Source organism: Mustela nivalis (assembly GCF_964662115.1).
Source record: "Mustela nivalis genome assembly, chromosome: 3".
Lineage (NCBI taxonomy): Eukaryota > Metazoa > Chordata > Mammalia > Carnivora > Mustelidae > Mustela > Mustela nivalis.
The window spans coordinates 167,402,834-167,422,426 of NC_139022.1; the positions used below are offsets into that span (position 1 = coordinate 167,402,834).

The 19,593-nt window shown below is 46.1% G+C and overlaps 1 protein-coding gene across 1 annotated transcript in view; it reads left to right on the forward strand.

The window, feature by feature from the left end:
* The first annotated feature begins 40 nt into the window (after window positions 1-40).
* Window positions 41-19,593, forward strand: part of RETREG1 (reticulophagy regulator 1) — a 127,146-nt gene continuing 107,593 nt past the window's right edge. The window contains exon 1 of the mRNA XM_082724129.1: window positions 41-487. Within this exon, the coding sequence (XP_082580255.1) occupies window positions 171-487 (317 nt within the window). The 5' untranslated portion in view covers window positions 41-170. The remainder of the gene's footprint in view (window positions 488-19,593) is intronic.

Here is a 19,593-nt window from a genome sequence, read left to right on the forward strand (position 1 = left end):
GCGCCCCCGCCGCCGCCGCTGCCGCCGCCGCCGCCGGGGCTGACGTCACAAGGCACCCAGCCGCCAGCGCCCCGCGGTGCGCGCCCCGCGCGAGGACCCGCCGCCCTCTCGGCGCCGACACCCAGGCGCGCCGCGCGCGTGCCCGTCTCCGCCTGCAAGCGCGGCTGAAGATGGCGAGCCCAGCGCCTCCCGAGCACGCCGCGGAGGGATGCCCGGCTCCGGCGGTCGCGGAGCAGCAGCCGCGGCCGCGGCCGCCGCCCCGGACTCCCCCCGAGGAGCAGGGCGAGGAAGCGCAGGAGGAAGGGGCGGTGGCGACCGGCGCGGGGCCGCAGGTGGAGGAGGAGGCCGCCGGCGGGGTGGCCGCCGCCGTGACCTGGCTGCTGGGGGAGCCCGTGCTGTGGCTGGGCTGCCGCGCGGACGAGCTCCTGAGCTGGAAGAGGCCGCTGCGCAGCCTGCTCGGCTTCGTCGCGGCCAACCTGCTGTTCTGGTGAGAGCTCGGGGTGGGTGGGGACGCCCAGGAGGGCGGGTGACCTTGGGGCGCTCAGGAGCGGGCGGAGGGCGCGCCCCGGGCCGGCTGTGGGGGGGTGCATCCTGAACCCCGCAGAGGAAGGGTCTGCCCTGCCCCACTTTCTGGGCCACCTTTCTCGAACAGGTAGACGCACACTTCAACTTTCCTCCAGAAGCACTTCCTAGTAAACAGTTGTCATCCTCCGTGTGCGTCTCCAGCGAGGCATGGGAGGTGGTCGGCTGACCCGCATGCACCTGTACATACAGGTGTGCCCAGCGTGGTTGGAAGCTTCGGCTTTTGCTTTCGAAAACTCACAGGTCTTGTCCTGCTGGCCCAAATCATGCCAGTGCAAACGTGCTTGTACTTGTGATCGCTCTTGCACCCCGAGCAGGCATCTGGACCAGCTTGGGTACATGCTCAAGACTGCACCGCCTTCATCAGCCACCTGAGATGGGCACTGAATGATTTGTTTTTCCATTCCCTGGAGGGCTGGGTTTATAGTCTTTACTCCCTGATGAGAAAACAAGAGGCAAACAGGTGGATAAGTGTACATGGCCCCGCTGCCCCGCCTCCCCTCCCCCAGGTGTGTGCACGGTGTTGTAAACAGTCACACTTTCAAGTGAAGTACAAAATAGAATCTACAGGAATGTTCTCTGAGAAGCCCCTGATCAACAGGTTTGTCTCTCCAAAAGACGCCCTTCACCAGTAAGGGCAGGGAAGGTGTCTGGCTCCTTCACCGAAGGGAAGTTCGAGTGCCCTGTCTTCTGTTGGAGGATGGAGAAAAGCCTTCTTTGTTTGCAACTGTGTCCTGGTAATAAGCGTGATCAGCACAGTGCAGAATAAGTAGGGGACAGGCAGGAGTTACCTTTTTACAGGACATAGACTTATTAACCTTAAAGTTAGGAATTAAGAAAGTTCACAGAACATACACAGAATGCCATTTTCTAGGCTACCTAGAGCAACTTGAAAATTCTTCTGCTGATCTGTGCTTGTCGTGATTTCTCTTAAAGTGAGCTGTATCTTATCAGGGTCACTGAATGTGAATTTATTTTGGATATTTCAGCTGTACTTGTTTCTCGTGTTTATTCCAAATTTCTTTATCCTGTTCTGAAGTTACATGAGCCCTCAAATAAGGAGGATATACTGCATTGTGCTAGATCAAGCCACAGTCCAATAATCTTAGGACTGTGTTTCCCTCATTTTATTGATGAGGGACATGTTTTTAAGATTCTCTTAATTTTAAATTGTATTTATTTACTTAAAAAACAGTTAATAGCCTTAGAGTTCAAACATTTAAAGGTTTAAAAAAAAATGATACAATTTCAGAGATCTACCTCCATGCCTGTCTCTGGCCACCCAGTTTTCTCCCAAAGGCAACCAATTTTACCAGTTTCCTCTGTATCATTCCAAACTGTGCATATTTTTTAAAATAGGGAATATTCTGTACAAACTGTGGGATACTATTTGAGCTATTCCTCTTTTTGTATGTTTTGGCAATCACTTATTTTTCACCTGCATAGAATTCTATCATAAAGATGTCACAAATTATTTAACCTTTTCCCTACTGATGGATTAAGATAGTTTCCAAACTTCTGCTCTTTCAGTGTTCTAGCTGATGGCCTTGGACATGCATTATTTTGCATATATGCAAGCATGTCTATAGGATAGGTTCCCAGAAGTGGAATTATTGGCTCCAAAAGAATGGGTATTTTTTTTTTTAAGATTTATTTATTTGAGAGAGAGATGGAGCTCATGTGAGCAGGGGGAGGGGCAGAGGAAGAGGGAGAGAAAGAATCCCCAAGCAGACTTCCCACTGAGCAGGGAGCTTTCATCCAGAGCTCAATCCCAAGACCCTGAGATCATGACCTGAGCTGAAATCAAGAGTTGGATGCTTAACCGACTGAGCCACCCATGTATCCCTGTACACATGTAGTTTTGATGAATATCATTATAGAATTTCTGTGGAGTTCTATAAGTTTATACTCCAGCCAGAGCCGGCAATGTGTGTGACTGCCTATTTCTCTATACCCTTGCCAACAGTGTTTTACCAAACTTTCTGATCTTGCATGTCAGGTAGGTGAAAAAAGGCATCCCAATTTGGTTTTAATTTGCATTTCTCTAGGTTTGGGCATTTTTTTCTTATGTTCAAGAACCATTGTAATTATCTTTTCTTTGCATTATCTGTTTATAAATAACTTTGTCCATATTTTTAGTTGTGCCAGTGGGCTTTTTTCCTGTTTATTTGTAGGAACTCTATATTAACAATGTTAGTCTAATTTCTATTATGTAAATTACAAATCATTTTTCTATGATACATATTAAATAGCATCAATTAAAAAGAATGATTTTTGCATAAAGCAATTGAAAGGCATATTTGGTATTATTTTGGGGTGATGTCTTCCATCCACTTTATAAAACTGTTTTCTTTTTATTTTAAGTAAGCTCTGTTCCCCATGTAGGGCTTGAACTCATGACCCTGAGATCAAGAGTCACACCCTCTACTGACTGAGCCAGGAGGGCACCCCCATCCTCTTTTTTTTTTTTGGTCTGATGGAGAGGCAAACAATGATCAGGCATTCAGTCCAGTTATAGCTTTCTGCTTGTCTGTTTTATTTCTTCTCCTCTTTGCAGTATCTATATTCCATGCAGGTATTTTCTTTGACAGAAAGATGAGGCCCAGTTTTAAAATTCTGAAATACTTATTAGTTGTAATTTCTGATCCATTTATTAATTTCATTAAAATGTTGGTGTTCTATCTCCTTCTCTTGCTTTTGGGGTTAAAATGATTTTCAAGGTCATCATTTTCTTTAAATAGTGTGCTTCTTATCAAGTGATCTTAAATTATGTGATACTCTAGCAGTCCACGTCCTAGGGACTCTAAAACCGTATTTTTTATGAGAAAAAAAGATCAGTGTTAGAAATATGAGAAACCCAAATTTTGTCTTGGGCAAAAATGATTTTTTTTCTTTAATTGGCATTATTGCATTTTTGTGGAAATTAATTTTCTAAACCTTTTTTGAATGATTTAGTACCCGATCCTGGCAGTAGCTTTCAAGATTTTGAGTTGGGGTTCAAAAGTTCTAACATTTTTCAGCTGTCTTTTATCTGCAAGATTTTAGGGCCATGCACTAGAAGCCCCAAATCTGAGACACGGTCATTACAAATGGGATAACCCAAGGCTGCATGAAGCAGGTGTGGTGGAAGAAACAGAGAAAGCATCATTCGATGATGGAGTTTTGGGGGAGTGACAGCATAGTGGCTGGAGGAGATTGTGGGGTCTTCCTGAGATAACTGACTGAATAAGACCCAGAGGGACAGGAATGGTTTGGGTAGATTTCATATAAGGTCAACGGCATTCCAGCCCTAAGACATTGCTCTTATATTTTGACTGATACACTGAACAGGTGCAATTAGGTGATGGTTGGTAGAGAAAAGTGAGGAGGTGAGACTGGCCAGGTATTTTAGACACATCTTTGGGGGGCATTGTGGTCATCTTGAATGTCAGACCGTGTGTTTGGGTTTGTTCTTTTTATAGGCAATGGAAACAAAAAAATGTCAGTGTCCATGAATCTTTTAACGGATAAGTAAATTATAATACATGCATCCCTACCTTAAAATACTGTATCACAGTGAGGGCACCTGGGTGGCTCAGTCGCGAGTGTCTGCCTTTGGCTCAGGTCACAATCTCAGGGTCCTGGGATTGAGCCGCTCATGTGGCTGTCTGCTAAGTGGGGAGCCTGCTTCTCTCTGTCTCTCTCCCTCTGCCCATCCCCTGGCTCGTGCTGTCTCTCCCTCTATCTCAAGTAAATCTTTCAAAAAATACGATATCACAGTGAAAATAAACAGCTATAGGCAATAACGAATTTTACAAATGTAGATGAATTTTACAAACATAACTTTGGACAAAAGAAGCACACAGTATGTGTAGAATTATCCAGTTTTTAAAAAGTTTTCGCATGCATTAAACTAATCAGTATTGATCAGGGCTATACACATAGGAGATTAGAAACACAGTCTTTTCTTTCTCTCTTCTTTTTTCTTTCTTTCTTTTTTTCTTTCTTTCTTTCTTTTTTTTTTTTTTTTAAGAGAGGACAAAATACGCAGGGGGAGGAGTAGAGGGAGAAGGAGAGAGAGAATCCTAAGCAATCTGCATGTTCAGTATATAGCCCCACATGGACCTCAGTCCCAAGACCCTGAGATCATGACCTGATCTCAGCTGAAATCAAGAGTTGAATCCTTAACCAACAGAGCCACCTAGGTGCTCCTAGAAAGACCTTCTTATCCCTAAGGTCAAGGAAGTATTTATCTCTGGGAGGAGTGAGAAAGTATGACCACAGAGAGGCACATAGAAAGTTCTGGGGTGTAAGCAGTGTTCTATTTTTTGGCTCTGGTGGTAGTCACATGACATTCAAGTTCTGATTATTTTAAAACTCTGTGTGTGTGTGTTTTTATCTATGATATATTTTATGAAAAATGCTGGAATACTAAATAATACTTAAAAAAATGGCATTGACTCACAGGTCCAAGGAGTTTGATAAAACACAGACCATAGATAGTGCCTGTCTCAAGAAGCAGGGTTTCTACAACCTGAAATAGATTGAGCAATGACCCAACAGTCTTAGGACTATGTCTTTCTCATCTTACCAACAAAGAACATGTTTTTAAAATTCTTTTTCTTATTTTTAAATTTTGCTTATTTTAAGAAATTGCTAATACCGCCTCACAGTTCAAAAGTTTAAAAGTACAAAAGGGTAAACAGCTTGAAGAACTCTTTCCCACGCCTGTCCCTGGCTACCCTGTTTCCTCTCAGAGGCAATCAGGGACACCACTTTTAAGCACAACATAAAATAGGATGGACCCAATGAAGCAGAAAACACTATTTTTGTTTTTAAGGGATTAACTTGGCGTATACGGTCAACAGAATGCACACACTTCATATGTACTGCCAGATATACAGGCTCGTGTAACCATACAACAGTCAAGATCTAGAACATTCCCATCACTCCTAAAGATTTCTTCAAGTCCCTTCCCTGTCAGTCCCCACCCCTGGGGATTGTCTGCCCTACATCTCTATAGATTTATCTTCCCTAAAGTTTCATGTAAATTACAGCATACACTGTCTTTGGTGTCTGGCTTTGTTCACTCAGCATGAATTTTTTTATTTTTTAAGATTTTTAAAATTTATTTGACAGAGAGATCACAAGTATGGAGAGAGGCCGGCAGAGAGAGAGGGGGAAACAGGCTCCCTACTGAGCAGAGAGCCTGATGCGGGGCTCGATCTCAGGACCCTGAGATCATGACCTGAGCTGAAGGCAGTGGCTTAACTCCCTGAGCCACCCAGGCGCCCCCAGCATGCAGTTTTGAGAGTCTTCCCTGGCTTGTATATCCATTATTTGTTCTTTTTAAAAAATTAACATCTAATGTATTTATTTGTTTTGGGAGTACAAGTCTGTGAATCATCAGTCTTACACACTTCACAGCACTCCCCACAGCACACACCCGCCCCAGTGTCCATCCCCCAGCCACCCCATCTCTCCCAGCCCTCACTCCCGCAGCAACCCTCCGTATGTTTCCTGAGATTGTCCTGAGATTGAGCGTCTATTACAGTTTGTCTCCTCTCGGGTTTCATCTTGTTTCATTTTTCCCTCCCTTCCCCTACGATCCTCTGCCTTGTTTCTCAAATTCCTCATATCCGTGAGAGTATCTGTTCCTTTTCATTGTTGCCTAGTATGCCATTTAAGGGATATGCCGTAATTTATCCATTTGTTAGGTGATGTGCTTCTTATCAAGCGGTGTTGCTTGACCGCATTACCTGCCATTTATGTAAATAGGAAAACCGCAAGAAAGTGGCTTGCTTGGGGTGACGACGCAAGGGTATACCTGGCAAGGGACCCGTGGGATCTGCCTTCCGTGTATTCTCAGGCTGGGCATCTGTGCGGTCTGCCCTGCCCAGGACCTACCATGAGTCCTTGCAGCACTCGGTTTGGAAGGTTGCAAAGTCCAATGCCCATTTGGTTTCAAGAGCCCCCGGTATATGGTCACTGAGGGGTTCTTCCAGCTTGCACTGGAGTAGTGGCCCTCAAAGAGTGGTCTCTGACCAGTATGGTCAAGCGTACGCCCTGGGCACTTGTTAGAGACAAAGATCATGGGCTCCACTCCACACCTTGGAGGTGGGACCAAAGCATCTGAATTTTCTCCAGCTCCCTAGGTGACTTGACCCACAAGTTTGAGAACCACTGTGTTTGATCCCACTTTCTGGGATCACAAGCCCTCTGCTCCATAAGGCAGCATTTCCATTGGTGACAACTAAATAGCAAATATTTTCTTTACAGTGGGTTAAGCCTACCTCTTGATTATTTCTGCAGCTGCCCAAGATCCACACCCCCCTTCCTAGACAACCCTTTGTTTCAAGATGCATTCTCTTCTTCTCCTGCTGAGTCCTTTTCTCCCAGCTGAGAACTCCTGGGCTTCTTCCCTCACTGTTTTCCAGACTCTTTCGGACATGCTTCATTTAATCTGTATTCTTTCTGAATGCAGCATTCCTGAGATGATCTGACCGGTGTTTCCCACCACCCCCCCCGGACAGCATTCACATAACCTGAGATTTGATAATCACTCTCTTTGATAGCCGCGTTTATTGACAGTTGTTAGACTCTTATTTTATAGATATTTAAAGCTCTCTATATGTGTATATGTGTGTGTGTATATATATAGGCCTGGGCCCATATATCTATCTATCTATCTATATATATATATATATATCTGTGTGTATAAAATTATAATCTGTCAAACTATACTAAAATTACTAAGGACATTCATAGTACTGTATATAAATCTTACAGCAACTCGGTAAGGCAGGTATTGTTCCCTTTTTACGCAAGAGGAAACTGAGGCTTGTGGGAGTTTAATTGAATTATCAAATGGTGACTTTGACCTGTACCCTTCACCAGAATATTTGCAGTGATGGAAATACTCTACATTTGTACTGCATGGTAACCTCTGTGACTATTAAGCACATGAAATGTGGTTAGTCTGACTCAGAGACTATATTTTAAATTTTACTTATGGTTAAATTTAAATAACCACATGTGGCTAGCAGCTGCCATATTGAGAAGCACAGTCCTAGACCATAGTCACAGGGCTGGGTCATGAAGCCATGCCCTCTCCCCACAAATTTAGTGTTGCTTTGGTTTTTTTGTTTTACTGTGTCATGTAAAGAGAAGATAGATTACAGAAGCCAATGATTAGGGCTTACATTTTGCAGCATTACAGTATTATACTTAATGATCTGTTGGAAGAATGCTGTTTTTGCGTTAGGAGGGATTTTTTTTTCTTTCTTTAACTTGATAGCCGGTCTAGTCCATATTCCTCACTTATCTCTGCTCCAGCTCGGCAATCTGACGTGGTTGAACGTCTGCTCCAGACCCACGTGGTGCCGGCTTACTGGGTATACCAGAAATCCTAGTCTGTGTTTGTCTCTGAGGACTTCTACTCTGGTTTAGGAGGCATGGCTGGACCAGTGAATTGATTGAAACACTACACCACGATTCTGAATTGTATGCCACAGCCCCCAGAGCCTTACAGTTTTGGAATACTGGAGATCAGGAGAGCTGGAGTGGTTAATGAAAGCTCTGTGTGGATTATTGATCATATAGACCTAAAAGAGAAGATATAATTATAAAAGTAAAGATTAACAAAGAGGGACAAAGCCAGAAATAAATGGGGGGTAAGCACCGGCTGTTGCCAGCATGGGGAGACCTGCCTCACACTGAGGGTACATTCTGGGAAATGTGGAATATACGTTATTATTCTTGGATCTGAAACATTGTAAGATATTCCAGAGGTTTGGTGAACTGAGCCGGACCTGAGGATACTCCCTCAGCCTGAATAGGGTGGGGGAAGTTCAGAAAAGACTTGCCAGACAGAAAGGCTTTAGTTCATTGAAAAGAGTCATGAACTTTTTTTGTACTCAGCATTTAGCAGACATTTCTTGAGCGGTGGTCTCATGTGCCTATTCTTAGACACAATGGCTCTTTCATGAGTTCCCATGGAAGGCTGGTCTTTGAGACCTCAGGATCTTAGCACCAGGAACTTCTAGTTGAGGACCTCAAAGACAAGGCTGTTTTTACTCGAAGAATACTCCTTCTTGAAACCATCAGCTTTTCCTCTCTCGTAACTCCAAAGCTCTTCCTTAGTGATTTTGCACAATTTTATGATTATGCTATTTGGATAATAACTTTACCTCAGCTTCTTTTTTCTACTCCTTTTTTTCCCCTTTTATCCTGTTGTGCATGACTGTTTCTAAATTGCTGGATAGATTCAAATGAGTACAAATAAATGAGGTGTATCATTATTACTAGCAGCTGGGAGTACAGTGATGACTCAGACACGGTCTGACTCCTGGGGAGAGAAAGGGATTAGTAAGCAAATAATTCTAATGCAGGGTTATGCTGTGCACACCAAATGATCACACATGGGCCCAGAAGAAGCAACAGAATTTCCTTAGATAACAAACAGGGTACTTTGGGGACGGGGCAGGAGACAGGAGGATCGGCATGTGAAAAGTCCAAGCGAGCTAATACATGTTGAGTCGTGGTTGTGTACTAGATACTCAGCTAATTCCTGGGAGCTTGAACACTAGCACTCGTGCGTGCTCACTTCTGCAGACGGACGAAGAAACCGAAAGAAAAGAGGAGGGGAGAGGGTGAGACCCGAAAAGAGGGGAGGGGAGAGCTGGTGTATGTGCTCCGGGGAATACAGAAGTGAGGTTGGCAAGAGAAATGCTGGGGCCGGTTTAGGAAGAGCTTACTATCGGGCCATGCCAAGGAAGTGGGACAACATCCACAAAGCAATTGCTACCTATCCCCCTAATATAAATAGCATCATGTTAGACCCTTTCTTCTGAAACCTCCATTCAAAAAATCAACAAGTATTTACAGAGTGTCTACTCTACTGGCGCTGTTTAGGCGCTGGAGATATCACGGGGGACACAGAACGTGTAGGTAGGCTCTCTCTTTTCATGGAGCTCGCATTCCAGTGGTGGAAATGGCCAGAGAAAGACGACAAACAAATACAGAAAAGGCTAGAAGCAGCTGGAGGCTCTGGAGGAAACAAGCAGGGACAGGGGACAGGGCGGGACAAGGAGGCGCTCCTTTGCTGAAGTGGTCGTTGCTGGCGTCTCAGGGAGTGACCTTGAAAACGGATACCCGAAGGACGAACTGGGCAGCGGTCCCGTCCGCTCCTTCTGTGGTGGAATGTGCCCGAGGAGACGGCCTGTGCAGAGGCCCTGAGTGCAGTGGGCATGGCGAGGTGTGTGCGGCCGCAGACTGGGTGAGCCAGGCGGAGACACCGTGGGGTTCGCCCGAAGTCCACACAGCAGCTGGGCCGTATTCTGCTTTTTGCCTTTCCTTGGCTCCCCTGGATGAAGGTGGGGGTGAGAGCCTGGGACCGGAGACCAGGTAGGAGCCTCACAGGGGCACGGGGTGGGGAACAGAGGCAGTGGGGGTGGGGAAGAGGCCATGGCTTCAGGGGGAAGGAAAAATCTGGAGGAAAAACCGCAAGTACCGAGTGACTTGGGGGTGGGAAGAAAGAGGTGGGGGGTCTACAAGGAGGGGCTGCCACTAACCCGCACGAGAGTCCCTGAGGGGCAACAGGTTGAGGCCACGGGGAAGAAGGGTGACCTGTCCAGTCTTGGGAGGTGGAATTGGACGTGCCTGTGGGCCGCGCCGTGAAGCTGTCCGAGTACATCCCTCCAGGCCCAGCTCCATGGGCTGGTGCTCAGGGGACAGATGGCTGCAGTACGGGGTTGGGTATGTGGGGGTGCCGGTGTGGGCAGGCGGGAAATCCTGGGGGAGCACTGACTGGCTAACAACAGGAGCACCTGGAGGACGGTGTTGAGGAAACTCGTCACCAAGATGGGTGCCCCCAAAGAGCCCCGTTCACAGGAACGCTGGAGCACGGTGGGCCCCAGAGGGAGGCGCCGGGAAGAAGCCAGGTCCGCCAACTCTCCAGGGCGTCAGCGAGCCTTCCCCGTGCAAGGGCTCCTTCCTGGCCCTGGTGGGAGCAGTGTCTGCTGGGGCCTGGCCGTCGAGGTGCAGCAGAAGGGACGGCTTCTCACTTCCGTCCTCCTGGCCACTTCATGATTTGGCTGGCTCCCGACTTGGCCCAGAGAATTCGAGCAGTTTCCAAAATTCATACTCTGTAGCCCATTGAGATAACCTACTTGAATGTGAGAAGGTGCGTGTTAAAGCTGTTCCTATTTGCCTTCCGGTAGAGTCCTACCCCGTCCCCTCCATGCCGTCATCCAGGTGCTGTGAGACCTCCGGGTGGGTCCTCCCGAGGACACTGGGGCCTGGGGGGGCTGGAGGCGGTGGGGAGGAAAGGTTGAGGACATGGGGCAGGAGAAGTGACGCAGGGATTCTGGGGCAGGACGCAGGAGGCTGCGCTGAGAAGGACTCTCTCTTCCTCAGATATGTGAGGTCAAGGCAGGGGCAGGTGGGCCTGTCCTGGAGGTGGCCGGGAGCCCTGTGTGGTGGTGGAAGGCGGAGAAGATCTATTTAGGGCACTGATGGCCAGTGAGCCTGGCTACAGCCTTCTTGGAGAAGGAGAGCAGGAAGTTGCAGATACCTGGGGGGGAAGCTCTCAAATACGTTGTTTGCTTGGCTTATTTATGTTTAGCTCTTTCTTCAGTGAATCCATGTTTATCAGGTTCCTGTATTTTCATCTTTGCCCTCACAGACCCATTTTTTTTTTTCAAGGTGCACTTTAGTCTGTGTTAGTTTAACAGTCAGTATTTTGAGGGGCAGTTCCCATTTGCTTAAAGAATCAGCTCCGATGTGTCCATGGTATCCGTATATCATGACAGACAGGCTTTTTAGAAGCATACAATGCTTCACTATTCTCAAAGATCCTTCTAGAACATTCTCTAGCGTGCTTTTTGTTCTCTGCAGATTTCCATGCATTTGGGAAGGAAATCTTTCTGTCTGGGAATGAGGGGGACAGTGCCTGAGTAGAGCACTATGGGCCCACTTGCCTGGTCTAGATGGAAGGAATCTTAAAACCAGGGGAAGAGCAGGAGCCACCCATGGGCCAGCCAGCTGACTGAAGCTTCCCGATGAAAGGTTAAGCAGAAAGCTCACTCTTGCTGTGGCCTCCCAGGTTCACTGGGTTTCTAGATAAACTGATCTGGCTACTGTGTAACAAGGCAGGTTTCACCAGACAGAGCCGGAGGCCTGCTGTTGTAGCCTTGCATGATTTCACATCATGGTGCCTGCAGAGGTCATCAATTTTAACGACCATTTACCGGACGCTGCTGGGCACTGGGTGTACTTACTATCTTACTGAATTCTCCTCTGACCCAGCATGGGACCAGAGTCCCCTGTTGCAAGAGGGATACCGATGCTCAGGGCCTTTAAGTGACTTGCCCCAAGGTGAAAGAAAGCATGTGGCAGAGCCGCCATTCCAGTCAGGCTTCTGGTATGTTCTTCCCTCAATAAGACTCTTCCGCAAGGGAGGATTACTGTATAAAACGAGACATGATTTTATACAGCTTATTGTGTCTGTTTTCTAGGACAAAGTTAATTCTCCAATGAAAATATCAGCTGCCTCCCACATAGCTGGGTATGTCTGCTTTAGGGAAAGAAGTGAATTTATTTTTCCCAGTAAAATTTCAGCACCAACCACCGCCCTCACCCTCAGCTCCACTCTGCCACCTCGGTGTTGCCATTTTAGGCATGAATGACCCAGACTGCGTGTGCACTGGTCCGAGATGTCAAATGGTCCAGCTAGGTCCTCTTTCAGGTGCCCTTTGGGTGGGCCCTCCTGACTCAGGGGTAGCTCTTTCTCCATAGGTCAGTTGTCCAGTGGACTCCTGCCTGTTCTCAGACGGCTGCAGCCCTGTGTACTCTGGGATGGGACATCTTGCTTAGTGTTTGGGAAATGACATCTTTAAGGAGCACTCTGCTGTATCCCGGCTGGGGTTGGGCTGACACCAGCGGCAGTGCCTTTATGGAAGGGACACAAGCGGAGGTCAGGAGAGCCCAGATCACTCTGCTTCTCCTGTGGCCCATGTGCAAAGCCATCATGCTCTGCAGATGTTCGGGGCCCCAGGGCCACGCCTTCTGGGGCTCGAGGCTGGCCCCTGGAGTCCCCCTGCCCCGGGGCTTCCTTTAATTTCAGTTGTCCATCTGCCTCTGTCTTCCACCGTGCCTTGCTCCATTTGAAGGAATTTTATTTCTCTCTGTGTGGGTTCTGATTCTTAGAAGCTTAGGAGAGCTTTGTTGACTACGACCTGGGTCGAAGAAAAAACCCTACAGTTAGAATATGTAGTAAATGATAATGCGAATCGTGCACGTGAAATGCAATCACTGTCTTTCTTTGTGTACACGGGCTTGCGCTCTCTGTCAGGTCAATTAATTCCACCAGGCTTTTAATAAAAACAGTATCTCTCGCCCTGCCTCTCCCCAGGTCCCAGTCTTGGTTCTCAAAGCAACTGTTGTTATTTATCTGCTTTTTAGGTCCATTTTTAGGCTTTTCTAAATAATATCCTTACAATGCCATTCCTTTTTTTTTTTCTTTTTATGGACAATTATAAACAATTTCTTGAAATTTTTTTGAGGGATAATTGGCGTATGATGTCAAACAATTAGTTTCAGATAATCAACATGAAGATTTTGTATTGGTATATATTTCAAAATAATCACCACAGTATGTCTAATGACCGTCTGTCACCAGACTTAGTTACAAGTTTTGTTTTTGTTTTTTTTTTATGCCATTTCTTGACTTCGCTATCTGAAATACTGTGTTTTCCCTCCCACCCCGGCCCACGTATGCACCGTTCCCCCCTCCATCCACTGTACTGATATCATCACTTGGGGTCCAGTCACTGACTTGTAAGCATTGTTCATACAGGAGGTAAGGAAAATGCCCCGTTGGCAGTTCCTTCCTGGTCTAACTTTATTTTGCTGTCACTCTTAGCATGTTTTTTCTATTTGATCTTTTTAACTCTCCAACATTTCTAGAAAACTCCCTTCGGTAAAGGGCAGACATGTTAGGCTGACCCGTCAGTCTCTGTCCTTTTTACCTCTGCCCTGGAGCCATCCTGCTGGAGCACCACCTGTTCCAGTCTCCTCTCCTCGTCTCCTGGGTCTCCTGTCCCCATACGACATCCACACTGTCGCCCACTCCTCCTTGTCTGCGGTAGAACCTCTGTTACTGGATCCGTGCTGAAAACGGGCTCAGGAGAAATTTAGCAACCTGAATGGGGGAGCTCCCATTTCTTCTTGAGAATTTTCATGGTAACTTAAGATTTTCTTTCTTTCTTTTTTTTTTTTTAAGATTTTATTTATTTATTTGACAGAGAGTGGGAGAAAGAGCATGAGAGCACAAGCAGGGGGAGAGGGAGAGGGAGAAGCAGATTCCCCACTGAGCAACGAGCCCGATGCAGGGCTCCATCCCAGGACCCTGGGATCATGACCTGAGCTGAAGGCAGATGCTTAACAACTGAGCCACCCAGGTGCCCCAATGGTAGCTTAAGATTTTCTGATGTTAATTTGAGTTCTTCATTTGTTTTCATTCTGCTAGTAGACTCTTTCTCAGTGAACTCTTCATCACGGAGAGAGCACATTCCCTAGCTTTGAGAGCACAAAGGAAGCCCGTGTTTTGAGAACTTGCCTGCAGAAGCCATCTTGACCCACCCTTCCAGCTAATTGCCAGTTTGGCTCAGGTTAGAGCTCTGGGTTGGGAATAATTTCCCCTTAAAGTTTGAAGCATGGCCTGCCCTGTCTGCTTGCTTGTGTCCAGTGTTGCTTTTGAGCAGATGAATGACTTTCCAAAGCCTCATCTCTTCTAGATGATCTAGATGATTTCTGGTGTTTAGGTAAGCAGGAACCGGATCACGATGCTGTTATTATTACTCATGCTTTAGGTCTTCAGTGCAAGCTTAAAGCAGTTTTTTCTTTTTCTTTTTTCTTTTGGCTTTCATGCCTTAAGGACCCAGTCTACCCAGTCTTTGCTTGCAGCATAAAAGCTGTGTGTGACTTTCTTAGTCTGTTCTCTAGCTGGGTGGAGTTGAACACAGGGCTTCTGTGTGTATCCCAGGGGTGTTCACTCAGGAAACAGCATGAGTGGGGCTCCCCAGAGTTGTTGAGGGAGGCTTTCCTGGCTGGATGCCGTAGGCTTTGCTGAGTCGAACCTGGGGGGCTGGGTGTCAGGCCTGGCACGTGGCCTGGCTTTGCATGAGCACATGCGCTGAAAGCAATCAAAACGCAGAGCGAATTTGTGCCTTGACCTTGTCAGCACAGTGCTCAAAGCAAATACTTTAACTTGTCACGGACAGGATGCGCTGAGTCGAAGAGAGCACCAGTGCTATCTGTGTTTTTGATTTGGGTTGGAGCTTAATGCTACGTAGGTGCCGATTTCTGCTTGCCAGCTTCCCAGAGGCCACCCTGGCACGTTTTGCTTGTGTTTCGCTGGGCTGTGTAGCCCCGAAAGCAGCGTGCGTTCAGAGAAACAGATTTCAGCCAAAGAATGAGTGGAGCAAATCTGTTGGAATCATCCAGAACCCCGAGTTCCCCGGTTCTTTGGAAGTACTAACCCGTGCTCAGTATTTAAAAGAAGCTGCTTCTGTCTGTGATCATGCTGAGCTAGCTCTGACCTAGGAAACCATGTCATTTATTTTGTTAGCTGCTAAATAGAACCTTTCCAAAGAAGGCACCTGTGTGATGAAAGGTAGAGGATCTCTGCTCTAATTTAATCACCTGGTCGTCCCGGTGAAGAAACTGAGTCCCAAGGCTCCCCAGTGAGCTGGTGGCAGCACGGCCCATATCAGAGCCCCCTGAGCCCTTTGTCTCAAAACCGCATGCCCCTGACTGCTGAAAGGTAAGCATCATGAAACGAGGAAGCCAAAATAAAATGTTCCCAACTGCCGGAATCACCGACAGTAGTTTGCAGGTGGAGATTTTACTCTCTTGATCCAACCACATCTTTGGGGGCTTGTGAATGTGGAATGAGTGAATTGACCAACCTCCCCAAGATCTGCCAGAACCCTCAAAAGCTTGCAGCAGTGCTCCTTGGGCATTGGCTTTAAACTTCACACTGCCTTCCTCCCCACCATCAAGTGAACCAGAGTTAGTGAAAAGTCACTCTTGACCAAAGGAGACTTTCTCCCACTCTCTGTATAATGGCTCGCATTTGACTACCTCTCCTTGAAACTGCCCAGCGTCCAACTCATGCAGTATAGCCTTCTTTCAAATGATGAGGACAAGTCCATCCTGGAGAACTTTTTGTAAGAATTCTTGTCACTTAAAAACTCATTTGCCGTTCAAAGGAGAAACATTTTCATGTGCCTGAATTACAAATGGATACTTGTTTTTACTAGAACAATAGCAAGACCTGTCATAATAGACAAGAGTCGCTTTCATAGTTACCAACATCATAGTTATCAAACACAACTTAAGGGCTTTTGTTGTTGCTAATAAAATCTCTAAAAGAACTACTGACCTTTTCTCCTCAAGCTCTTCTGTTCGTTCACAGAAAGCAGGCACGCACTCAGTGTCTTAAAAAAAACTAAAGGTTTCTTGGGAAATAAAAGCAAAATGTAAAAGTAAAAACCAATGTTGTCCTTTAGAACAGCATGAGGGGAGTGGTGCCTTGGTAGCTCAGTGGGTTAAGTGGCTGCCTTCGGCTCAGGTCATGATCTCAGGATCCTGGGATTGACTCCCTCATGGGGCTCCCTGCTAAGTGGGGAGCCTGCTTCTCTCTCTGCCTGCCCCCCACCCCCACTCATGCATGGGCTCTCTCTCTGACAAATAAATAAATAATATCTTTTTAAAAAATCTCATTAAAGAAGAAAAGAACAGCATGATTTAGGGAGTGTGGGATTCCACCATGAGTCAGAAAGTGATCATTCATCTGGGGCTCTGGGGCTCATACGTGCATAAAATCCAAATCTATCTTTGTGTGCGGAAGGAGGGACGTTATAAGAAACTGTTTCTGCAGTCGAGTTCCTGTACCTTGAATGGACACTATAGGATAGAAGCCCTATTTCATCTACAAATTCATCTTTTTAGGAATGCATTATTTTCTTGGACTGCCTTTTGAATTTAACTTCCATATGCACTCACAGTAAATTCAAAACAACACTGATGTGTGTAACTTCAAAAAGTTTTAGTGGGAGACTTTCAACAGTTTATTACCATAGTTTATGAGAAAATGGTGTAGTAAATTTTCAGCTTTCTTAAAAATGGTATCTTAAGTAGCTATTAAGATACCATTTTTAAGAAAGCTGAAAATTAGGTGAAGATCTTTAACAACAAAGTTCTGCCTTCAGCTCAAGTTTTGTTTATTAGGATAGACATTAAAATATAAACCAATGGTAATGGAAAATATGATTTAAAAATAGCTTTTTTGAAATTCACTAGTATCAGGAACACTAGCTTTCCTGTATCAAAATGGATATTGATCATTTCCACTAAAAATTTTCACTTTAAATAATATCACTAAATATAGCTGAAAAGCTGACATGGTTGTATAATTTTTTTTTAATCTTTTTTTTTTTTAAGATTTTATTTATTTATTTGACAGAGATCACAAGTAGGCAGAGAAGCAGGCAGAGAGAGAAGGGGAAGCAGGCTCCCCGTGGAGCAGAGAGCCCGATGCGGGGCTCGATCCCAGGACTCTAGGATCATGACCTGAGCCGAAGGCAGAGGCTTTAACCCACTGAGCCACCCAGGTGCCCCTGGTTGTATAATTTTTTAAGATTTATTTATTTTAGAGAGAGAGTAAGCACAAGTGGGGAGAGGGGTAGAGGGAGAAAGTCAAGCAGACTCTGTGCTGAACACAGAACCCGATGTGGGTCTTGATCCCAGGACCCTGAGATCATGACCTGAGCTAAAATCAAGAGTCGGACGTTTAACTGACTGAGCCACCCAGATGCCCCCACATTTATATATTAATGTCATGTATGATTAAGACCCTGGGTTCTGTATATGTGCCAGCTCTCAGCTCTGTTGCTGCCCATGAATCTCTGCTATGTCAGGGGTTTACCTGGTGCAGGCAGGTACGTGTCTTATGAGCCCGTGGTTGACACATACCTATGGCATTCAAGAGCATGGCTGTTAGCGAAAGAACCATTCTTGGGCTGTAGTCCCTGGAATGTCAGTGCTGGTCTCTGGCTTCTAGTTGGAACTCCCAGCTGCCTGGTAAGAAGCCCAGATCTATATCGGCATTGGTATGGCTTTCATTGTAAGTATGTCTGCCTGGGCTGGAGGGAGGCACATCTGCCACCAGCCCCACTGTTCTGGAGGTGAGGATGTTGGCTGGGACACCGTTCTCTTTGTCCTCTTTGACCTGACAACCACACCATTGCAACAGGCCTGGGCACAGTGGCGTGTTAGGACTGCCGTACTGACTTCCAGTAGGCTCTGAGAAGTCTGGTTGGTCTTCCCTTAAAGAAATAACAATTCATCTAAGCAGAGATCCAGGGGCCATCCATATGATTGGTTGCTCCCCCCAAAAGTCTTCAAAAACTGTCCAGAAATTTTGATGCTTCCCATACAATATTTTTTTTTTAGTTGTTATTTTCAAGAGAGTGTGCTCTTGGGAATTTAATGATTGCATTAATTACATGCTTGATTGCTTAATTATGATCATTGGCTTATTTATTAAGCAAATATTGGATGAGCAACAATGCAAGAAAAATGCTGAGTACCGGGACACCTGGGTGGCTCAGTTGGTTGAGCAGCTGCCTTCAGCTCAGGTCATGATCCCAGCGTCCTGAGATCGAGTCCCACATTGGGCTCCCTGCTTGGCGGGGAGGCTGCTTCTCTGTCTTCCTGTGCTCACTCTCGATCCTCTCTCTCTGACAAATAAATAAATAAAATCTTTAAAAAAAAAAAAATGCCGAGTACCTGCTGTCAGCCAGGTAATGATCTGGTGCTAGAGCGCCACCAGCTAGAGGAAGAGGCAGGCCCTTCTCTTATGTGACCTACGGGTTGGTGTCAGGAAGAGCAGACGGTAAACAAATGTACAAGCAAGTAAACACACGAGCAGAAATCAAGATGAGTACTACAAACAGAAAAGGCTAGCCTGGAAGAGCCAGGAGTGGACTAACTTGACTGCAGGCTGCCAAGGAGATGACTGACTTTGCAGCATCATTTTGACTGAATGGGACCACGGTCCACATGGTGATGCCTTGATTCATTCTTGTGCCTTTGCCAGCCTTCTGAAAACAAACACCTTTTGCTAAAGAACTTGTGTCCTCCTGTCTCATGGTTGACTCATAGACCGTGCTCTGCTCTGGGTCATGGGCTTGCTGACTCTGTTTGTGGTTGGACGACGGTGTTTCCTGTTACTGCTCATGTTTAACATCAAGTGTTACAGACACAGACACTGAGTTTCTCAGTGCGGGGAGCTTAATGAGAGACTGTCATCTTATCACATATTGTTTTATTCTTTTCCCCTGCATTGTTTTTCACTGGGACCGGCTGTCTTGTTTGGAGAGTTACTATGGCCCTGGGAATCTCAGGTAGAATTATCAGGAGAGACATGTGTTTTCCATTAGAGCTTGGTGAGTGCTGTGCTGAGGGTGTGTCTCTCTTGTTTAATTAGAGAAAGTTGTTAGGGTTGTTTCTACCACTGTGTACTGCCCACGTGTGCACACCAAGGGGCCGGAGAATGGGCAAGTCTGCAAAGGGAGCACCTTCTAGGTCACCCGTGTGAGTTTTTAAACGGAGTGTGTTAGGAGAAATGGCCCCTCGAACCCCACCCATCCCGGTTCCTCTTGCTCTTCCTATTCTATAGCTCCCTTTTGGTAAAGAGTGAAAAGCATTAAAAACAAAGAGACATACCCAAAAGCTCGCTTTTAACCAGTTGGGGGTGGTTCAGTTCATTATTGCTCTTTGGTTCATTATGGTGGCATTTGGGCTCTCAAAGTGGGCTTGGCATGGCCATCTGTGATGTCCACTTACTTTACTCACCTGCTGTGTTGTACTGATTGATTCTTTCCACATTAAGAAGCTATGGAAAGGTTCGCTGTGTTAGTTGTCTTCTCTTATGGGGGTGCCCTAATGATGATGTATTACGTTCTT